Source organism: Vipera berus (assembly GCF_964194415.1).
Source record: "Vipera berus genome assembly, chromosome: 2".
Lineage (NCBI taxonomy): Eukaryota > Metazoa > Chordata > Lepidosauria > Squamata > Viperidae > Vipera > Vipera berus.
The window spans coordinates 103,174,889-103,199,524 of NC_138203.1; the positions used below are offsets into that span (position 1 = coordinate 103,174,889).

General features: G+C 40.0%; 1 protein-coding gene across 3 annotated transcripts in view; it reads left to right on the forward strand.

Moving 5' to 3' along the window:
- LOC308664500 (ephrin type-B receptor 5) overlaps nt 1–24,636 on the forward strand; it is a 175,535-nt gene that overhangs the window by 138,797 nt on the left and 12,102 nt on the right. For all 3 annotated transcript variants that reach the window (XM_081321780.1, XM_081321779.1, XM_081321781.1), the window contains 6 exons: nt 15,189–15,313; nt 16,171–16,333; nt 18,003–18,117; nt 20,350–20,405; nt 20,492–20,611; nt 22,555–22,802. In XM_081321780.1, the coding sequence (XP_081177906.1) occupies nt 15,189–15,313; nt 16,171–16,333; nt 18,003–18,117; nt 20,350–20,405; nt 20,492–20,611; nt 22,555–22,802 (827 nt within the window). The remainder of the gene's footprint in view (nt 1–15,188; nt 15,314–16,170; nt 16,334–18,002; nt 18,118–20,349; nt 20,406–20,491; nt 20,612–22,554; nt 22,803–24,636) is intronic.

Consider the following 24,636-nt stretch of genomic DNA (forward strand, 5'->3'; position numbering starts at 1 on the left):
GAAGAGACCTGGAGTATTCCTAACCTGCTAGATCTATTGAGACAGGCAGAAAACATTGGAGACAATCAGGCCATCAATAACCCGAATCACGTCCATTGTGGTCAGGGTGGCAATGAACTTCTGACCTGCTTCTGATTTGGGGCTTAAAGAAGGCAAATTGAAGTCCCCCAGATATAGTTTGGAAAATTCTGCCACAGCATTGAGCAGCTCAGATAGGGATGCAGCTATGCAGTAGGGGGAAGGCACGATGGTTCAGTGATTAAAGACGCTGAGCCAGTCTGTTAGAAAGCTGACAGCCCAGGTTCAAGGCCCAAGCACCACATAACAGGTTGAGCTCCAGTTACTCGCCATAGCTCCTGCCAACCTAGCACTTTGAAAGCATGCAAATTAGAGTAGATCAGGGGTGTCAAACTCAATTTCATTGAGGGCCGCATCAGCATTGCGGTTGCCCTCAAGGGTATGGCCAGGGTGGGCATGGCCAACTGGGTGGGTGTGGCTAGAGTGCATATGGCCTACTGGGTGGGCGTGGCCAGCTGTACATCGTTCACATCAAGGGTGCCTATGGGGGCCTGGGCAGGAGTGGGACAGATCTGAGGGTCTCTGGTAGAAGGAGGGTCTCTGGGCCAGGGCCAAGGCAGTGGGGGCCATTCCCTCACTGTTTCCAGGATGGCTTTGCGGGCCACATGAAACCACTTTGTGGGCCGGATCCGACCCCCGGGCCTTGTGTTTGACATGTCTGGAGTAGATAAATACGTACCACTTTGGAGGAAAGGTAACAACATTCTGTGTTCCTTGGTATATAGTCATGCTGGCCATATAAACATGGAAGTGTTTCCAGACAACACTGGCTAGGAAATGGAGATGAGCACCAATTCCTAGAGTCAGACACAACTGGACAGGGGAAACCTTTACCTTTATGCAGTGTGGAAGCTGGTGCATTAACAGCAACCGTATCTTATTCCCAAGTCCCAACCTGGGTCTTATAACTGGTGATTCCCAGAACAGCACCCCTGGAAGATACTAGAGATTTTCAGATACATATAGCCACACCCCACCCCTGGCTCAGAATCATGGCAGGTGCTAGGCCCAAAATCCAAGTGGCACGTTTTGAGAGAATAATATCCCCACACACATAAACACATTTCTATACCTAACCTGATTTGGTAATGCATACCAGGTTGACATGTTCAACCATAATCTAATAAATAGAATAGAATAGAATAGAATAGGACAGGATCTTGGAGGTCTTCTAGTACAGCCCCCTGCTCAAGCAGGAGAACCTATACCATCTCAGACAAGTGACTGTCTAGCCTCTTCTTAAAAATCTCCAGTGATGGAGAGCCCACAATTTTTGAAGGCAGTTGTTCCACTGGTTGATTGTTCTCACTGTCAGAAAGTTTCTCCTTAATTCCAGGTTGCTTCTCTCTTTGTTCAGTTTCCAACCATTGTTTGTTGTTCTGCCTTCTGGTGCTTTGGAGAATAATTTGACCCCCTCTTCTTTGTGGCAGCCCCTCAAATACTGGAACACTGCTATCATGTCTCCCCTATTTTTTCTTTCCTTTAGACTAGCCAAACCCAAGTCCTGCAGCCGTTCTTCATATGCTTTAGTCTCCAGGCCTTTGATCATCTTAGTTCCTCTTCTCTGAATTTTTCCCAAACTCTCAACATCTTTTTTGTGATATGGTGACCAAAATTGGCTGCAGTATTCCAGGTGTGGTTTTACTAGTTTTATAAAGCAGTACCAATACCTCATGTGATCTTGATTCTATGCCTCTATTTATACAACCCAGGATTGTATTAGCTTTTTTGACTGCTGCTGCACACTGCTGGCTCATAGTCAAGTGATCATCCACTAGGACTCCAAGGTCCCTCTCACAGTTACTGTTTTTAAGCTAGGTGTCACCCAATCTGTACTTGTACCTTGAAGCTCATTTTGAAGCTCATTTTGTTGGATAGAGCCCAGTGTTCAAGTTTGTCAAGATCTTTTTGGACCCTGAGCTTGTCTTCTGGAATGTTGGATACTCCAGCCAGTTTAGTGTCATCTGCAAATTTGATGTGTTCCCCTTCAATTCCCTCATCTAAGTCATTTATGAAGATATTGAAGAGTACTGGACCTAAGACAGAACCTTGTGGTATCTCAATGCTTACTTCTCTCCATGTCGATATAGTGCTATTGAGGACTACTCATTGAGTATGGTTTACCAGCAAGCTACAGATCCATCTTGTGGTGATGTTGTCTATTCCACCTTTTTCTAGCTTACCAAGGAGTAGGTTGTGGTCTACTTTATCAAATGCCTTACTGAAATCTAAGTATACTACATTCACAGCATTTCGCTGGTCTACTAGTTTAGTCACTTTATCAAAGAATGAGATAAGATTGGTTTGGCGTGATCTGTTTTTAACAAACCCGAACTGGCTATTAGTTATAACTTTGTTTGCTTCTAGTTGTTTGCAGATCTGTTTTTTGATTATGTTTTCTAGGATCTTCCCAGGTATTGATGTTAAACTGATTGGTCTGTAGTTTCCTGGGTCCATTTTCCCCCCCTTTCTTGAAGATGGAAACCATATCAGCCCTTTTCCAATCCTGAGGTATTTCCCCAGTGCTCCAGGATTTTTGAAAGATATGGTGCAGTGGTTCTGAGATAACATCTGTTAGCTCCTTCAGAACTCTGGGATGTAATCTGTCAGGTCCCAATGATCTGTCAGGTTGGATATTATTAATGACAGAATTTCACTTAGCACAGACATGTCAAACACAAGGCCTGGGGGCCGGATGCGGCCCGCGAAGTGGTTTCATGCGGCCCGCGAAGCCATCCTGGAAACAGTGAGGGAACGGCCCCCACTGCCTTGGCCCTGGCCCAGAGACCCTCCTTCTACCAGAGACCCTCAGATCTGTCCCACTCCTGCCCAGGCCCCCATAGGCACCCTTGATGCAAACAATGTAGAGCTGGCCACGCTCACCCAGTAGGCCATATGCACTCTAGCCACGCCCACCCAGTAGGCCACGCCCACCCTGGCCATACCCACCTAGCCCCTTGAGGGCAACCACAATGCTGATGCGGCCCTCAATGAAATTGAGTTTGACACCCCTGACTTAGCACATGCACTTAAAACTGACGTGGCTTAATGTATTCTGTATTTCATATATCAAGTACTGCCATTTCTGTGGGGTGAGGTTCAAATTGTCAATATGCACCTGTGTCCACATGATCAAAGCCTTTGTATACCCCACTACGGATGCCCGTGTGAAATGACATCAAACTGGAATTCTGCTATATATGCTTATTTGTGTGCTTATTTGTTTTCCTATTCAACTGAATGTTGGGAAGAACTTACATAAAGTGGTAATCAGGTCACATTTATCTGTCCTAAGGATAACTCTCTGAAAACAGAATAATACAAAGCCAACGTTGGTATGGAGGAAGAAGCTGACAAAAGAAAGACAACAGCTTGGATTGTTTTCAGTCTTTCTAAGCCCCTCTTCCTTCCTAATCACGTGACCCAGAACAGAAGCGTTATTGTAGTTTGGAAAGAATTCCAAAAGCCATGGTGCAGCTTGTTAAGCAGTGTGTGAAATGGCCCCATGTGCAAGATACAAGCTAGTACGTGAATGTTCCCTTAATGGTTACTTCAGTTTGAACCCCAGAGCAATGTACCAAGTCAATCAGATATGGTTGTTAGAAAATGCAGAAATATTTACAAAATCAATGAAGCCTTTCAAATGAGAGATAGCTGCCACAGCTCTCTTGCAGACACAGGAGCCTGCTTTATGCCTGCCAAGAGTCCTTTATATACATTTGAGTCAGGGCTGTGGGACTTGGAGAACTAGCTAGAAGAACTGCCAATCTGGGATGATGAGTTCAGATTCACAGGCATTGGTGCTTAAAGCAAGCCAGGCTGAGAAAATAACCAGTAAGAAATCTTTGGGAATAATCATGAGCCTGGGTGAAAACAGAGCTAGGATATTTCTTTTGCTCTAGGAAATACAGAAAAAGCAGGCAAGTATGTGCTAGGGAAAGGTTTTCATCAGTTAATGCATAGACAAACTCATTAATATGTAACCAGTAAAGCAGACATGAACAATTTCTGATTGCTAAGCCACAAAGAGTCTCCATATCATAAATGCCTCCCCCACTGCCCTCTACTGTCTCAGGCAGATATACAGTATAAGACAGATACAGTGGGGGAAAAATATTTGATCCTCTGCTGATTTTGTATGTTTGCCAACTGACAAAGAAATGATCAGTCTATAATTTTAATGGTAGGTTTATTTTAACACTGAGAGAGAATAACAACAAAAAATCCAGAAAAATGCATTTCAAAAAAGTTATAAATTGATTTGCATTTTAATGAGTGAAATAAGTATTTGACCCTTTGCAAAACATGACTTAGTACTTGGTGGCAAAACAATCACAGACGTCAGATGTTTCCTGTAGTTGGTCACCAGATTTACACACATTTCAGGAGGGATTTTGTCCCACTCCTCTTTGCAGATCCTCTCCAAGTCATTAAGGTTTTGAGACTGACCTTTGGCAGCTCGAACCTTCAGCTCCCTCCACAGATTTTCTATGGGATTAAGCTCTGGAGACTGGCTAGGCCACTCCAGGACCTTAATGTGCTTCTTCTTGAGCCACTCCTTTGTTGCCTTGGCTGTGTGTTGTGGGTCATTGCCATGCTGGAATACTCATCCACGACCCATTTTCAATGCCCTGGCTGAGGGAAGGAGGTTCTCACCCAGGATTTGATGATACATGGCCCCGTCCATCGTCCCTTTGATGTGGTGAAGTTGTCCTGTCCCCTTAGCAGAAAAACACAGTATAATGTTTCCACCTCCATGTTTGATGGTGGGGATGGTGTTCTTGGGGTCATAGGCAGCATTCCTCCTCCTCCAAATATGGCGAGTTGCGTTGATGCCAAAGAGCTCGATTTTGGTCTCATCTGACCACAACACTTTCACCCAGTTCTCCTCTGAATAATTCAGATGCTCATTGGCAAACTTCAGCCAGGCCTGTACATGTGCTTTCTTGAGCAGCGGGAACTTGTGGGCACTGCAGGATTTCAGGCCTTCATGGCCTAGTGTGTTACCAATTATTTTCTTGGTGACTATGGTCCCAGCTGCTTTGAGATCATTGACAAGATCCTCCCGTATAGTTCTGGGCTGATTCCTCACCATTCTCATGATCACTGAAACTCCACAAGGTGAGATCTTGCAGGGAGCCCTAGGGACCGAGGGAGATTGACAGTTATTTTGTGTTTCTTCCATTTGCGAACAATCGCACCAACTGTTGTCACCTTCTCACCAAGCTACTTGGTGATAGTCTTGTAGCTCATTCCAGCCTTGTGTAGGTCTACAATCTTGTCCTTGCCATTTTTAGACAGCTCTTTGGTATTGGCCATGGTGGACAGTTTGGAATCTGATTGATTGATTGCTTCTGTGGACAGGTGTCTTTTATACAGGTAACAAGCTGTGATTAGGAGCACTCCCTTTAAGAGAATAGTCCTAATCTTAGCTCAATAGTTGTATAAAAGACACCTGAGAGCCAGAAATCTTGCTGATTGATAGGGAATCAAATACTATTTTCCCCCGCCATTGTATACAGTGCATTATATTTACCTCATGTATATCAATGTCTACATTTATAATCTGTTTATTGACAGTCAGATGTAAAGCTACTAGTGGGACAGCAAACCTAAAAGGGTACAACTTTCTTTAAGCTGAGGCCATATCAAATCTGGAACTATACATGGAACAGCATGAGAAAGAAACCATGGTCACATTAAAAAGGTCACATTAAAAACAGACAGAGGAACAGAAATTAAATTAAAGCTAATATTGTTTTCTACGAGATCAGTTTGATTTAGTGATTATGGCACCATGCTAGAAACGGAGTTTTAGTCTTGCCATGGGCATGAAGTCCTCTGGGAGTCCTTGGGTCAGTTTCTTTCTCTTAACCCTAGGAAGCAGACAATGGCAAGCCATTTCCAAAACTCTTGCCAAGAAAACTGTAGGGACTTGTCCAAGCGGTTGCTAGGACTCAATACAAAGTTGAAGGAGCATGCACACATGCACATACACACACAATATTGTTCTCTGCATATGTAATTATTTAACAATTATATTTTAAGACTTGCATAGATATGCCCACATGGACTAGGGCAGACATGTCAAACTCGCAATGTCATGTGACATTGCGCAACGTATCTGGACAGTTTTGCCATTGCCAGCAATGGGGTGGGCGTGGCTTCCGGATGACATGTCTGGCCCATGGGCTGGCAATTTGACACCCCTGGACTAGGGAATTGCTTCTAATGATGGGGTATGAATATATACTTAATGCACTTAAACAATGTATTAAAAGATCTGGAAATCCAACAAGATTGGGCTGCTCTTCCCAAAAATGTGTATCTGAGCAGCCAAACTCCCCCTTTTAAAGCAGTGAGATATTTATATGAAATAACCATCCTAAAATACGAAGAACATTAACCTTAGCTGGAACACACTTCCCACAACAGTTTTGGTGGGCCAATTAAAAAAAAAGTGTATGAGCTGAGACTGTGCCCCTGTGGGCAAGGGCCATTAAAACTATAGCTCACGTCCTGCTATACTTCATCTTCTATCAGGACTCACAGTTTCAATTTATAACACTATCTCGCCAAATTCTGCTATGCTGTATGTAAAATTAGGCAAACTTTAACTCCCCACTATTAATTCATCACCAATTGCAATATATTGTTCTGCCTGTCTTTTATTTCTATTTTTTACTAATGTCATTTGTTTTTAATGCTTTTATTTGCTGGTCTGTGACTGTAGTAAAAATTTGATTGATATGCCCTCATGGAGAAAAACTATCTAATGATCAGTGTGAGTTGAAAATTACTTGATGGCACACAATCTATACATGCATGCATATATACATACATACATACATACATACATGTATACATACATATTCCCAGTGATTGCTATCTCTTTACATCCCAGTTGTTCCCAGGCTTAAAATCAATGAAAACTCCATTCTCTTCCACAGAGAGAGCAGCACAGAGTTTTACTGCTGCTGGGGCTACAGAGGGGCTAGCTACATCTGATCATATGGCTGGCTGGGATATACAGATGCAGGAGGGAAGGAATCAGACAGATGATATATTGCTTAATCATGTAGACTGAATTGTAACCCACCAAGGTAAACATGACATACCAGCCATATGTGCTGTCCTACTAGGAATTTCATAATGCTTTTTCATGCTGTGTCCTTTTAAAATATTTTTTTAATCTCTCCAATAATAAGTCATGGAGATGGTCAAGGGCCATGTAGACCATTTTTGGAAAGCCTAGAGCTGCAAAGGGGGTAGACCTATGTACCTACAAGAAAGAATGTACAGTATTTGGGGATCTGGTTTTTTGTTTTATCTTTGTAACTCTGGGGTGGACATATTTTAGGGTTTACCCCATCATTGCCATGAATTTCCTACCTTGAAATGGCAGGACGCTGACTTGCTGGTTTCATCAGGCATGGTGAGAAGAGCTGCAAAAATGACTGTTTTTAGCATCCTTGAGGTTGTGTGTTGCCAAATCTTAAAATAAATAGATTGATTCTCCTATAGAAATATTTACATACATCACAAATAGGATTACCCACCCCCTTCTGTTCTGAATACATACTCTTCTCTGAACTTAAGTCCCAGCATTGTTTGTTTGTTTGTCTTTTTGTAGGACAGAGCTAGCTTAATCAGAAGCGCTCTCATTCCTTGTGTTCAGGAGTTTGCAACTTATGCTGGCCCATCGCTTAATCATGTACCTCTAGCAAAATATCATTTGTCTTCATTCAAACATCTCTGGAATTCCTCTGAATGCACTAAAGATGGCAAAAAATACAGTAGAGAACTTGTCTTTTGACAGCGATAGTACTCCTGAAGTGTAAGCAGAATCTAAGTTAATGCTTAGAACAGATAAAGTTTAATGTCTGAATGGGCAACCATGGGAGTTGCATAAGCAGCAGAGTGGTGCTGTTTATGTGCATTATTATTTTCCTCACACATTCAAATTCCATTCGGTTATGCTGAAAATCATGATTTATTCCTTGTTGTATTGGCTTTTTGTGTTTGGTATAATGTAAACAATGTCACTTTATATTTCCAGGAATCCATACTGCAGATTTAACCAGGGCTGAGTCATTCCTTACTGGTGATTAAAGGGCTATGTTTAACATATATCATGTATTATACATTTCTGTAGGGAGTGAGGAATACGATAGTTAGTATGAAATTGTTAAATATGTAACTTATTCTTCCAATTTGTTTTAGGCTTTGGTATAATGTTGCTGAACATGGTTTTTGGAAATAGTTATACTGTATATTAGTCAGCCACATAATCACAACTTCTTTTCTTCCACAGGCAGACTAATTGGCCTGGATCTAGGCAAGTCATTGTAATTCATCCTTAATGGTTCCTTAATCTCAGTGATAATAATGTAGCCTCACCAATAATATGATTTTTTTGAAGGGGACATTTGCATGAAGGGAGGAATTTTGAATATTTATAAATGCTGGAAGAATCCTCTTTCTTTCTTTCTTTCTTTCTTTCTTTCTTTCTTTCTTTCTTTCTTTCTTTCTTTCTTTCTTTCTTTATCTATCTATCTATCTATCTATCTATCTATCTATCTATCTATCTATCTATCTATCTATCTATCTATCTATCTATCTATCTATCTATCATCTATCATCTATCTATCCATCCATCCATCCATCCATCCATCTATGTCATCCACCCATCCAGTTGTCATCTTACTGAACTTATGGATCACTTGACTCAAGACAACTCTGGGTAATTTGCATAATAAAAAGAATAAAAATTAAAAGAAGACGAAGAGATTTTTCTGAAAATAGCAACATCTGAGTCAATTCTCCTCCATGATATATAAGATGTTTACTTTTGCTGCAACATTGAAAAATCCTCTGCTATTGACAGCCAGGGACATGGAGAAGTGAATGTATAAGCTGATGACCTTGTAGTAGCTGCCTATATGTTATAGGAGAGAGCAACAACAGCCATCACATGATATGCAGGTCTGCAGTGAAAAAGAAATAAGGTAAAAATAAACCCATGATAGGCTTTTTTGGGGGGGGTGGGAGGGCCTGAGAAAGAGAATATATCTCCTGCTATGACCAAGAGTAATCAAATAATGGAGGAAGTAAGTAAAGCTAATCATTAGTAATTCTTAGCCATTCTTCAATTGCATTTCTTTTGAGTTGTTAACTACCATCTGGTTTTCTTGACTGTGGTACAAGAGGCACTTATTAAAGTTTATGATCCCTAATGTGATAAACAGCAAACTGAAGGCAGGCCATCACTGATCTTTTTATTAAAAAACCCGGCTCACACTGAGAACCTGCAGATCTTCAGAGATGGTTTATGGCAGCTAATTATTGAAGTGTTTTTAGGCACAGAGTTTGCATACCAATGCATATAGAACTTACTAGTGCTGTGTAAAAGTATAAAAGTTTGAGTAGAGACAAAGGATGATGCTTGGTATTCAAGAGATATGGCATTTACAAAATGAATTCTAGAGTTGTACTGCAGACATACACCACTGATCCTGGGAATAAAATTCTTCTGCAGGCTTAAGCAAAGTCTGCTTGATTGCAGATCCACAAGCTAGTTTCTCTCAGGAGTGGGTGCATGGATGCGGTTTGACTGCCTATCTGCATCACCCTTCAACAGTTCAGAAGCGGTATTAATGCTGTCATGAGATTATGTACAAAATCATGACCTTTGCAAACAGATACACTGTGCTCCAAATATGTTCATTTTGTGATAGCATGGATAGATAGATCACCCTAGTGCATGTAGCTGGGATCTCAAACCCAGGCTATCAGCTCTCTAGCTGACAAGCTCAGGGTCTTTAACTGCTGAGCCATTGCACCTCCCCTTACAAAAGCACTACCTAGTTTTCAAAAGTAAAAAGTACCTACTTAAAAAAGTTGTTGTTAGCTGCGAAGTCGTGTCCGACCCATCGCGACCCTATGGACAATGTTCCTCCAGGCCTTCCTGTCCTCTACCATCTTCTGGAGTCCCTTTAAGCTCACACCTGCTGCTTCAGTGACTCCATCCAGCCACCTCATTCTCTGTCATCCCCTTCTTCTATTGCCCTCAATCTTTCCCAGCATTAGGCTCTTCTCCAGTGAGGTAGATAGGTAGGCACAAAATGGCCCTTGTTAGAAAAAACTGTGTCATGACATCTGTTATTAAAGTTACTTGCATTAGTTGTCCTGTACAGAACCTCCTTTTTTGTTTTTTCTTAGAACTGAAATGAGTAGAGTTTTAGGCATGAGTAGTTCTACCCTATTTCACTCCATTGTTCTTTCACCGCAGACTGTTTGCTGAGTATTCCACTCAAGTTGCCTTCAGTAAAGTATGAAGAAATTCCAGACTTAATTGCGGAACTGATACTTGCCCCATTTGCTGAAAACGCTGCTCCTGTTCTTTTAAATGTTGCATGAATATAAAGCAAGGCTACACCAGCAGTGTGTGTCTGCTGAGCATGCAATGTAAGAAGTCGTAGCCTTTGGTATGATCTGCTCATAATTAAATTAAACTTCTCAAATTTGGGGAGAAAGCATTCTTTTAAGAGATCCGTTGCCTCATCCACCCAAATTGGTATCCTTTACTTGGATGGATTTTGGCTGTGCAGGGCATCGGAGAGCTGGGCCAGAAGATGCCAGGCTCAAAGTATGTGCTCTCCCATTGAGCAATAGTCCTTTGACAAAAGGTGGGGAAATTCAGCTTTAAAATGTGCCCTTGGTAGCGTAGGCTTATTCCTATTTCTCTCCCTTTGGATTTATTCACTCTCTCTCATCAATTCTGTGCTCTTTTCCTCACCTCATATAGCAACGTAACAACCGTGGGCATTTGCATACCAGCCTCTTTCTGTGCATGTGTACAGACGTACAAAAATGCTACAGAAGACGTATTTCATTTTGTTAAGTATAAACTTAACTAACAATAGTTCATTTAGTGACTGTTCGAAGGTACAGCGGCACTGAAAAAAGTGTCTTATGTCTGTTTTTCCACACTTATGACCATTTGCAGGATCCCCATGGTCAGGTGATCAGAATTCAGCCACTTGGCATATTTATGATGGTTGCACTGTCCTGGGGTCACGTGATCAACTTTTGCGACCTGACAGGCAAAGTCAATGGGGAAGATGCATTCACTTAACAACTGTGTTGCTAACTAAACAATCGTAGTAATTCACTTAACAACTGTGGCAAGAAAGGTCAGAAAATGGGGCAAAACTCACATAACAAATTTTGAACTCAACTGGGGTTGTAAGTCGAGGATTTCCTATAACAATAACCTAACAAAGGGGAGAGAAAGAGATACTGATCTGCAGTACATTGAGAGTGAATAAGGTGGTATTTATTGCATTTTGATATGGATGCAGGACTTTTTTAAAAAAGATATGTGCCTTTCCTGTCTGATACCATACACAAAAGGATTAAGAATATATTTTACATAGAAATGAGAAGGTAGAAATCTGAACTTCATAAAAAAAAAGAATCTGGATGTGATGATCTTTTTTTTATAGGAACAAAGCTCTGTTTCTGAAAGAGTATTAAAATGACATTTTCTAGTATATATGCATTTATAATGTGCATAATCATTAATATTTTAACTTCTTTTACGTTTAACCAAAACTTTCATACAGATGTGGCACCAAATTCTTGTTTGATATAATCAGTGGAAACTTTACTTGATGTTACTTTTACATTTTAAAATTTAAGTATGGTTTACATTTACTTTATTTCACTTCCTCTTTCACAGTAAAACCTTCATCTTATATTGTATATTGTACTGTATAAGCTATATAAAATACTTGTTTACAGACCAGAACTGCAAAGTAATTGCCAGCTTTAAAACAAAATGTTACAACTGCTCATTTGAGATATACAAGAATAAATTCAGAAAAATGTGAGGACAGGGAAGAAATATCTTGATCGTTTTCATGCCAAGCTCCAGGTATATTTAAATTAATCCAGTATATCACAAATAAGAAACTCCTTGGATCAAGAATGTGTTTATATATCTTCATTCCTTTGAAAAATGGCATATATTTTATAAAAATACTAGCAGATAAAAGCATTCTTGTCAAGATGAAGAATAAAAAACAAGAAGTACATGAAGCATTTCAGTATTCTTTTGGTTTTCTTTTAACTTGATTTATAGTATTTGAAACTGGTTCATGCTTGCATAAGCTGGTTAAAGCCTCTTTGATTTCCTTCCTTCTGAATAAATTCTTCTTGTTCACCTGAAAAAAAAACCTTAAACTCACTCCTTTTATGTTTGTTAGCACTGAGGAGAAAATAAGCACCTTTTGTTGATTTTGCGGCCTTGTCAGATTTACCAATTGGGCCAGGTGTTCACAGGTTTCACATTATTCCAAGTTTGCTAGTTAAACTAATTTTAATCTTAATCATTCAACAATTTTATTGATCTCGGGCCGCAGAATTGTATGTAAGATTTTCCCCAAAACACTGGAAGGCTGTAATTTCTTTTTCTGCAGTGGTTCTATATTTGGCCTTGTCATGTTACTCCTTCCAAGTAAATGTTAGTTCAGTGGTGGTAAGCTATGCTCCATGGAATCCTGTTTCTTGGAAATTTAACATAACCTGGGGGTGGTGGGAAAGTTTGCTCTTTAGGAGTGTTAAATGGATTTTAGAACAAAATCTCCAGTAAGCTTGGCTGGCAACTTAATTATAGGACTGCATCATGAAATATAGGCTCTTTTATGGGGATTGAGATTAAATGCACAGAAATGTCTATTCAGATAATTCATTAGGGAAATGGTTTCCTGAAAAATAAAATAAAAATCATGCATGGAATGGCCTTTCTTTAAAAAAAAATAAATCTGTATTTTGAGTGTCAAGACCAGGCATGTCAAACTGCTGGCCCGTGGGCTGGATGCATCACGACGAAACTGCACTCTCCCCATGGCGAGCAATGAGGAAAAAGTCGCAATACGTCATGCGACGTCCCGTGATGTCGCGAGTTTGACATGCCTGGTCAAGACTATGCTTTCTGTAAGATGCCAATAGTGCAACGTTGTACACTTTCCCAGCCTTTCCCCTGTTCTAGGGATGTGTGATCATTGAACTATTTATATTTATATTTCAGAAAGAAGCTGAGAAACTGTGCTATCTTTTTGCTGGAAACAAATCCTCTTTTTATTTTTCTAATATATTACAAGAAGTAAATAATTACAAACAAACCCAAGTTCTTACTTTTCAGCCAGTGGGCAAAATGAATTTTGACTGCACAGAGAATATGGCTGGGTCAGCTACAGATTATGATTTTCAGTAGTGAGAAAAAGAATGTTTATGACTATTTCAATACTATTCCATTCATTATTTCAGCGTAACATAGATTCTATAGAAAAGAATGCACAATCCCGCCTTTTACGTTCCCTTGATCTGAAAATTAAACCCTCACACCTTCAGATTAACTTCTACTTTTTCTAAAACTATGACAAAACTTGTCCAACCGCCAGGAACATTTGACATGAGCTCTCCCAGAGGAAAACAGCCATGAATATTAGAAGGAGAATGAGAGCCAGTTGGACAGAAATATAAACTAGGGAAAAGTGGAATATTCTCAGGAAGAAATAACATTTGGGATGACTGGAAAATAGCCACTTTAAATTGCATAGATTATATTTCACAATGAGTAAAATGGAGAAAGGATTGGTGACTGAGGATTTTCTTGGAAGGCTCTTGAAGATCTGAACAGTTTTTATTAGGGAGGGTGGAGAAGACAGACTTACGTCAAGCTGAGCTCCTTGGAGAAAGGGTAGGATATAAAGGTGATAGATAATTTCATATGGCTTGCAATACATGCCATATTAAGAGGTTACATTATAATGAAACAATAAATTACAAACCAAGAAAGCAGTTTGCACCTGGGATTCTTAAGCTCAGGAATTTTGCCTGGCAGATATACTCCACCACCTCTCATCACCTGTAGTTTTTTGTAATTGGGTGGCATAAAATATTGTGAAGTAAAGAAAAAAATAAAACCAAATATTAAAAATATACAGTAAAGAAAGAACAAGAAAGAACAGATACAAGACAGCAAAATCCTTAAAAAGCCTCTTCAAATTAACAATAGATATATTCATGTAAGAGGCTTAGAGCTTTTTTCCCCCCTCCATGAATTGGTTTCTAATGTGAATGTAAACCTTCCATTGGCCAAAGTGTGCATTTGAATTACAAATGGCTCTCTTTCTGGTTTAAATATTCCACTTTGAGAAGGATCTGACATTCACATAAATAGCCTGTGAAAAGCACTCTAAGCCTCATGTGTAAAAGTTCCCACAGTCCCGCAATATTTTCAGGCATCCTGAAATGTATGAATGGCAATTCTGTAAAGAGTCAGCCCAGCTTCTTAAAACAATCCGGGATATTTTAGGAGTACCCAGAAAGAGTTACACTATTGACTTAAGTATGTATATTAAAACTGCAATACGACAACCATACTGAATTCAATAGATCTTCCTTATGGAGGTTAACAGTGAGAGCCCATCTCTCAAAAACCTTTAGTTGCCACACATGTAATAGAACATGACTGTCAAGGCCAGCTTTAATCTGAATTGCTTTGGCCTACTGATTAGAATCCATTGGTTAAAGATGTGTCAGAGATCTTTCAGCATGGCATAAGCACCATGGATTAGTTGCACACTTTTTGAAGAGTTTGCTAATGTTAAAATTGTCTACAATTTTGTACCCAAGCAAATACACTTTACAGTCTTATATATTGTGCAGTTTAGATGTAGGACTGCCAACTTTTAGTCTCAGACGGAAGGAACAAATTCTCTGAAGGAGGACTTTGAATCCCAGAGGGTAGGGATATTTGTGCTTTGCCAAATAATTATGTTCTTTGCTTCTTTGCCTTCCCTGTCATTTTCCACAATGGAGCAGCAGGCACAGCCAGCTTTCCCCTTTGGCAGGCCAAATGCAATCCTGAGTTCCACTAAAGTCTTCCGGTCAGGATCCAAATCTTAGAAAAGCAACTGATCCTAGCATGTAGCAATTGTGTTGCAAGCAGGCAGGGTGAGAATAGCTTTGGCAAACTGGAATTCTTCATAGTACCCCTAATAGCAAAAGCAGTTTTCAATGTTTCCTTCTTTTTACTGCAGTCCCTTCTGCTGTCCCTATGATGCATCAGGTGAGTCGCACACCAAGCAGCATCACTTTGTCCTGGCCACAGCCTGATCAGCCAAATGGAATCATCTTGGACTATCAACTGCGCTATTTTGACAAGGTAAACTGGTAAAAAAAAAAGTCCAGAGTTAAAAATTAGCATTTGAGTTTGGGTTTCAGTTCCAGTTTTGCCATCTACAGCAAGTTTACACAGTAAAATTTAATAATTACAACTGTTGTGGTTCCTAGTTCCAAGAAACTAGGACTGGTCCAGAAAAGTTGTATCTCGCCTACTAAGTTCTCAGCAGCCATAGAAATCTACAGTTGTCGGGTTCTTTGGGAGTAGGCATGGGACTTTAAAATCAGTTTGGGATTCTGGAATAGACTTGCCCTAATTTTTCTTCTCCTGCTTAGGAAGTGAGCATGCTACCCTTCTATATTACTAAAACAGTTGGGAAGCTGCCACTGCCACAAGATCTCATCTTGCATCATTCCAGAAATAAACAAAGGAGAAAGGACCCACATGGGAAGGATAAAATTCTGTAGCTTCTAGACCAGAAAAAATTCATTTCCTGAATGGGCCACTAGTGTGATGGAAAAGAGCTGCGTTGTTATTATTGCCCACCACATTTTCATTTCAGGGTGCTCATGTTACCAGGATGGGGTGGATAATAGTTATAACAAGAAAGAGTCTTAAGAGTTTATTGGAAGCCATGGGTTGTGCTGAAAGGATTAGTCAGGCAATCCATCCTTGGAACATTTTTTCCCCTTTCCCTCATGCAAAACATTTTTATTGTTCCTTTAGCTATCCATCCTCGAGAATAAAGGCAGAAGTAGTTGTTAATTTGAATGATTAGTTCAGGAGTTTGGGCAGAAAGGAACTTGGCTAAATAACAAAAATGTGGATGCATCTGAGAAAAGACCATTGCTGAGGTTGAAGGAGTGGAAATCTATTGATCAACCTGTATTGGTTTCCAGTCAGAAGATGAGGACACTTCATTCACCTTAACCAGTGAGACTAATATGGCCACCATCTCCAGTCTAAGCCCAGGGAAGATATATGCTTTCCAAGTACGAGCCCGGACAGCAGTGGGTTATGGGCCATATAGTGGAAAGATGTATTTCCAGACTCTTGTAGGAGGTAAGTGACACATCTTCTGAGTTTCCAAACCTAGGTTTTTCAATACTTCTCTCTCACGCTCATACTTGCTTGAACAATTTTCTCTTTTTATTACTCTTTTTGCTCCTGCCTCATAAACTTTTTATAGACTTCACATACCTAGCAGGCTAACATATACCTTGAGTCCCCGTCTGCTTATGTATTTTCAAGTGTTGCGTCATTTCAATACGTGGCGACACTTAGGCATCTAAGACAGGGCTTTTCAACCTTTGCACCCATTGTACCACTTTTAGGATATGGCAACATCCGAGTACCACCAGTTGCCTAGCAAGGTGTCAAAAACTTGATGACCAAAAAAAAAAGTGATGGAGTACAGGTAATCCTCGACTTACAACAGTTCACTTAGTGACTGTTCGAAGTTACAATGGCACTGGAAAAAGTGCCCCACAGCCGAGCAAGACATCATCCTGCCCACCTGGCAGCGCTCTTCCTCCTGTCCGAGGTTTTCATTGTTGTGAGCATTTCTGTTGAGGATTGGCAGCGGGGGTAAGGTGGGGGTGGGGTGTTTGGTTTTTATTTCCCCCCCCCCACCGCTGGGTGGTTGCAGCAGTTTTTGGTCACTTCACATGACCCGGGGACACTGTGACTGTCATAAATAAGAATCAGTTGCCAAGCATCTGAATGTAAATCACAAGACCCTGGAGATGTCACAACATTCCAGCTGATTGGCGGTTTTTCTGGGCTCAGCGTGCATGCTGGGATCAGTGCTGAGCTCCAGCTGGAGCCTGGCACTGATCCTGGCGCTTCCACTGAGCCCTGACAGCCACGAAGAAGCACTGATCCTGGGGCTTCCGCTGAGCCCTGACAGCCACAAAGAAGTGCTGATCCTGGGGCTTCCGCTGAGCCCTGACAGCCACGAAGAAGCGCTGATCCTGGGGCTTCCGCTGAGCCCTGACAGCCACGAAGAAGCGCTGATCCTGGGGCTTCCGCTGAGCCCTGACAGCCACGAAGAAGCGCTGATCCTGGGGCTTCCGCTGAGCCCTGACAGCCACGAAGAAGCGCTGATCCTGGGGCTTCCGCTGAGCCCTGACAGCCCTGCAGCTCCAGCCATCTCTCGCTCAGGCTTGTGCGATGCTTCCACCAGTTCAGCTCATTCCCCTCTCCCGCTACCACTTCTCTAGGATGGTTGCTAGGTGCCAATGTACCACAGGTACACAGCTGTGTAGAAGTACTTTTGAAGAAAGGAAGGAAGAGTTTGGGCAAAACTGACAATTAAAAGACCTGATTTTTTTAATTTTTTTTTAAAAATGAATGAAATAAAGTGGCATAATACAACTGAAGTGTGTAGGTATGTTAGAAACAGAAAGAAGGGCTGAGAGATTTGAAAGGTCTCTTATGTTCTGCTAGATGATAAAGCAAGACTGCATGGAGGTTTGGGATTAGCTCAACGGATCCACATCTGTGTGGAAAACCTTACATGGAAAGGGGACCTCAGGGAGTCAGCATAACTATGGCCCTTCCTGTTCCACACACTCGTATGCTTCAGACAGGGGAAGCAGGGCAATTGGTGTCTGAAGCTCTTAACAACGTTTTGAGAAAGTGTGTTTGAATGTTAAGACTGTATTAGAGGGTTTCATAATAATAAAGATTATATATAAGAAGATAACAGACTGCCTTCCTTCTTTGGCAGGTGAGCGCTCTGAGATGGTTCAGGATCGATTGCCACTTATTGTAGGCTCGGCATTGGGTGGACTCGCCTTCATGGTAATTGCTGCCATTGCCATCCTGGCCATTGTCTTTAAAAGGTGGGTGTTCTGCTTTCACCCTCGTAAAGATATTGTTGCTTCAACACAAAACTACTCCCAGCTAAGGGAGTTCAGCATGAGTTTGGAAAGCTGCTTTCAAACAGGGATCCCATTATGTCGCAGCACTCTTATCGGGAGAGACGGTCTGCTATTTTTCCCCATATTATATATATCACCTGCAGTCTTACTTATTACACAAGATCATTTGGAACCCAGATATGGTATGTGTGGGGAAAAAGGCATACCATTCTTTTTTGACCTCATATTCAGACCTTGAGATAACTGGAGAAACATGACAAGGTTAGGATTAGGGTTACAATTATAGAAGAGCGCCTTTGGTCAATATGTCCTCAATTGTAGACATACTATTTCTACTAACATGTTTAAAGGAGGACTGTAAACAAGGGGTAAACAATATGTAGGCTTCTTTTGGCAACCTACGTGCAGTTTCACAATATCCAAGATACAAACCTTTGAACCCTTTTTTTTAGGGGAAGGGGAATGTTATATAATGGAATGATCTATTAAGCTTTGCTGGGGTTTAAAGCATCCAGAACATTCTTAAACATTACCCTTCCCTCCAAATGAGCTACATTTGTCAATTTTGGGGATAAAAGAGTAAATAGATAAGCCTGTGCAAAATTTGTTGCTACTATAACCCCCACACCCACCCACTGATAATGTATGTTTGGCCAATCCCACTCGCTTTGTGACATTATAATATCACCAATCATGTGACTCCAAGTCTGAAAAAGAAACATCTCCGCTATAATTCAAAGGCAGGCAATCTCCAAGTTTAGTCTCCAATCTAATTTCTAACAGCCCCTGCAAGTAATCAGTTTAGATTTCTGTTAAGAGTTGTCTCACCTTTACCTAGCAATCTGCCACTTGGTGAGACAGAAGTTATCAAAAATAGAATAAATAGGGTGTCAAAAAAACAATGGGTTCCCTAGTCACTACTACTTTCAGGCCTAATCGCTATTAGCCCGTTTCCCCAAACTTGGCCAAATAAATAAAAATCCCCATCTCTATTATAGATCAGTTTAAAACTTCTTTAAAATAGCAAATAAGCAAGCTATTTGAAAGTAGAGTCTTTTGGTCTTTAGCGCCAATCGTCATTCCAACTTCAACTGAAATTTGTTACTATTTTTTGTTTAATCACCAAATCTCAAAACTAGATATAATTATTCATCTAATCTAAAGGCTATTAAAGCACACTGGAGTTCCAATCAAACCCATTTCATATCCTTACTTGGTACTCTGCCCAATGCATTGAAAATCTTGTTCAAAATGCAACTTTTAGAGATGTATCATAAGCTGTTGTCACCGAGTGAATAGTCAGGGACTCCCCTTTATAGCATTTAACTGGGAATATGGGCATAAATTGTCTTTATAAATGAATATGTGTTTCTGAGTATCAGAACAAATGGTAAAAAGTGCACAAATTGAGCCTATGTTACATCTGATTATCATATAAATTCCCAATAGAATTACTGGTGTCACTTCACCGTTCAAGTGTCCCTTCAGTATTTAAGAATATCATAAGCTCTGCCAGATCAGACTAGCTGACATTATGTTTGTACTACATAGTTTAATTTATTATTCCTCTGTACTTCCTCCATCTTTATTGAAAACTGCTTTAGGATTTTATTAAAATTGCTTTTCAATAAAAATTCAAAGAATTTTGAATAAAGAAATATGTGGCTTATTATTTCCAGTATTACAGCAATGCCCCCCTAAACCAATGGCATATTTTACGGTCACAGCATTGGATGATCAAATGGTCATTTAGTGCAATTTTTTTGCTGAAGCTGAAAAAGTATTATGCTGATATTTTATTGGCCCTTTTGTGAAGTATTTTATTTTGTATCCTACAATCAGTCAGTTGAAGTTCAGATTTAGCTAGCATAAAAAAAGTGAACAATCTTTTCTCTTTCTACTCTGTCCTCACCGTGAGTAAGTTTCTACATTCCTTCTGATTCCTTTACACTGAAAGGAAGTTATATTTAATATGACCTATGCATAACCTATGAGCAGACATAGAATGATTAGATATTCATGATCTTCTTCCCCCTTCAAGTAAAATCCTATGATTGTTTCTATAACCTCCAATGTGATTTTGACTGCTCTTGCCTGCATTTTTTTCATAGCTCTAGAAGAGTTCCTTAGACCTGATGCATCTAATAAAATCATCCTATCTTAGTTTTCCTTTTATGTTTTCTTCTTCCACAGTAAGAGACGAGAAACTCCGTACACAGATCGTCTACAACAGTACATAAGCACTCGGGGTAGGTGATTGAGAGTCTTCCCTTTCTTTAGCTGCCTCTTCTCTACAGCTCATAACTGATTCTCGAAACTGTGGTCTCCCTCGCAGGCCTTGGGGTCAAATATTACATTGACCCTTCTACCTATGAAGACCCCAATGAAGCTATTCGGGAATTTGCCAAGGAAATTGATGTATCTTTTGTCAAGATAGAGGAAGTCATTGGATCAGGTAATGAAGTAATATTTTCTGATTTAATCTCTGCTGCCTTATTTGCTCCTTAGCCCTATTTTTCAGTACAGTTGTTCTCACTTGGAGCCTCAAACATAGTTAAATCTCTCATTGTGACCCTGCAGTCTACTCTTTTTTGTTGGGTTGCAACTTACCAATGTTGATAAGGGTCCACCTAGTTGTCAGATGTTCCTCCCATTTATTTGGTTTTATTTATCTAATAGAACTTCACTCAACTGGCATTACAACATCTTCACCGTGCAGGCTTCATCTTAGGTGTTGGAAGAATTAAAAATGGGTACATTCTAGGAAATGGAGTGTGTAACAATGCGCTGTGCTTCAGATCTAAAACAGAAAAGATGCTTCAAAATAGATGGGTTGTATATGGTTGGTGCCTCCTTAAAAAAGAGGCATTTTTTTTACTGTATTCTTATTTTTCTTCCCATTTCTCTTTGTATTTTCCCTTTTTTCTTTTGTTTCTACATCTTCTATTCCTTCTTTTCATTCTTCTACTTTTCCAGTTTGTATTAATTTTTACTGTTGAACCTAAAATCTTTAATAAAACTATTATAAAAATGTGTCTTTTCCTTAGCTCGCATGTCTCAGGAAAATATATCTTTGAGGTAAGGAGGCACTGACAGCTCTTTCGTGCCTGCTTCAAAGCCCTTGTTGCACCCTGCTGAGAGCTTGTTAATTTAACTGCATATTTTCCTGGGATTGCCCACCCCCATTGTAGCATTTTTTTTTCTTTAGATCTGAAGCTCTGCACATCCCTAGAACTGTGCAACAATGAAGGAATGCATGGAATACTCTTTCCAGGTAGCCCTTCCCCATTATTTGAGAAGGGGCAGAATTTTATTCAGTTCACACCGGCTGCTGAAATAGGATGGGAAACATTTCCTCATGATGTAATCCCACAACAATGCAAAATATACACAATTACCAGAATTACAAAGGATAGAGCCAGTTGCAGAAGGAGAAAAGTAAGCAGTATGATATAAGAAAGGTGTAGAGGGGTAAGAATTATCTCCCTGTAAAGAGTCTTTTTGGTTAATTTGGTCTAACGGTTAAGGCACCAGGCTAGAAAACAGGAGACTCTGAGTTCCAAGTCTCACCTTAGCCATGAAAGCTAGCTAGGTGACCTTGGACCAGTCATTCTCAGCCAACTAGCCACACAGGGTTTGCTGTTGTGGGGAAAATAGTAGGAGGAAAGTGTCTTGCATATGTTTGCTGCCTTGAATTATTTGTAAAAGCAATGAAGACAGGATATAAATAAACCAATAAATAAAAAATTATGAGGGCTGAAGTTCAAGCTCTTCTTGTTCTCTGACCTTCTTCGCCTCCTGAATGGCAAAAGGCTCCTAGTCTACTATAGCTTCTGTTTTGTTTAAGACAGAGCTTTAGAGCTTTGGTTTTTTGTGTAGTTGTTTGCTTGTTTCTTTTTTTCCAGGCAAGTTGCTCCTTGAGTTTTTAGATATGTTTTTCAAACTAGGCAGCTTTAAGATAGGTGGACTTCAAATCTCAGAATTCCCCAGCCATGCTGGTTGGGGAATTCTTGGAGTTGAAGTCCACCCATCTTAAAATTGTCAAGTTTCATTAAAAAAAAAACTTTCTCAAGTAGAGCAGACCAAAGATTGTATCAATTGTGAAAGTGTATATAGATTGTTCCGCTGAGCCTTGGAAGACTGAACCTCAATCCGTGCTCAAAACTTTGGAGTTTGTCAAAACCTGTTTCAAAGATAAAAGAGGGAATTGCATTGCCTGATTTGAACTTGGGCAATATAGTAACTTTACCAATGAAAATGAACTCCAGAAAGTGATGAAGTGCTTGGTTCTCAAACAGTAGAGCCCACAGTCTTACCTCCCCTCTGCATTTAAATTATGCAAGCACCAGATCCTCCTCTGGCTGATGTGGTGTATTTTCCATGCCTTATTCCTGGCAGGAGAATTTGGAGAGGTGTGTTTTGGCCGCCTGAAGCCTCCAGGGAAACGTGAATACATGGTGGCTATTAAAACCCTGAAGGCCGGCTACACTGATGAGCAGCGGCGGGAATTCCTAAGTGAGGCCAGCATCATGGGACAATTTGAGCATCCAAATGTCATCCGCCTTGAAGGTGTGGTCACCAAGAGCCGCCCCGTCATGATTGTCACCGAGTTCATGGAGAATGGTTCTCTGGATTCCTTCCTCCGGGTATGACCATCTTGGCTCCCTCTTTCCTTGCCTACTTCACTTCCCCCCTTTCATTTTACATCTACTATATTTATTACTATTTATTTATTTCAGTTACTTTTTAGCATTTGTAAGGAATCATTATTATATTATTAAAAGTCATTAAAGTAATGCCCAAGCAGTATACTAAATAGAACAACATAAAATACAATACGTAGGGAAACAATTTCAGTAAAATAATATGGCAGTATGCATCTCTATAATAAATTTTGATAAAATTTTGATAATACCCCTGATATGGAGCAAGAGGGAGGCCTGAGCAAAAAAGGTTTGTGGGCATTAGAGTTGGGAAAAAAAGTTACTGATATGCTGAGGGGAGAGGTGGGGGGAGGGGCAGTCAAAGGCACAGAAAGGAATGCAACAAACTAGAAGGAATAGTGTGGAACTGTTTTTAAATCATTATCTTTCTTCTGATTGGCAGCTAACCACACCACTCAGTGTCATTAAATTGAAGGTGGGACTGATATACATGCTAATAATATAATAATAATTATACTTGATCACAGGACAAAAATCTCATATTCTAGTCTAAACATTTGGCTGACTATATGACCAACTATAATAATATATTATCCAGAATTTTTTGTCTTTCTTATCAATAGTTGTTGACTGCTGTGTTGTGTGGTGGATGCTTGCCTGTTTGAATTTTAAAGTCCCAGAGTACTTTAGCTTCTTCATTTTGTAGTCCTACTAGTTCTTGCATTGTAATACCTAGAGACAGCAAATAGAATAAAAAGAATTGGAGAAAATTCACAAAATACAAGGACCTGCAAATAGAAGTAGAACGGCAATGGCAAGAGAAAGCAAAGATGGTACCAATACTATTAGGCACCTGCAGTGCAATTGCAAAACATCTGGAGCACCACTTGAATATCATCGGCACTAACAAAATCATCAACAGTCAAATGCAAAAAGTAGCTTTACCTGGAACATCCTATGACAATACCTTTACACCATCAAAACAACAACATCTACCTATCCCAGGTCCTTCAGAAAGACTTAATAAGTAGACAAAAATAACAAACCCAGTCTAAAAATGTGGCTGACTGTGCAACCAACCATAATATATTAAACTTGTATGCTGCCCAGCTCTCAAAGACTGTGAGCGGCTCACAACAATTTAAACAAAGAAATGACAACTCAGTAAAACACAAAGCATACAAAGTACAACCTGGGCTACTGAATGTTAACAAGCCTTTCCCTGGAAAGAAGCAGGAAATATCAGTTGAAGGAATGTGATTCAATCATAACCATGAGATATTTCTCAACCAATCAATAACTATAATTGAACAAAGGGGATCTATTTTTATAGAAGAGCAAAGGATTGGTGTCTTCTAGGCTGTGGTGGGTGTATGAAAATAGGAATTTATAGATTAATGACAGTGACATGGTATACTCCAGTGATTGGAAGAATTAGAGATTGGTTTGGGGGGAAATGATTCAGTGTGCTTGAATGAATATAATAAAGGGGGAAATTACAGTGCAGTACAGAAAAGTGACTGGATTCGTCAGAGACTCAAGACAGAGACATAAAATGGTGATGAGTGAGGATTTGCTTAGAAAAAGTTCTCTATTTGGAATATGTGTTATTCCATATGTTAAAGGGGGAAGGGATTAAAAAAGGTATCTATAGGAATGGGAATTTATAAAAATAACAATTGTGTGTCAAAAGTGGAATTAAATACTATAAATATTTCAACTTAATTCAATTTAAAATAAATAATGCTGTAAGAATGTTCAAAAATGTTACAATTGTAGATAGTTTACCTGGAGGTGTGATAAAATTGAGGTGTGA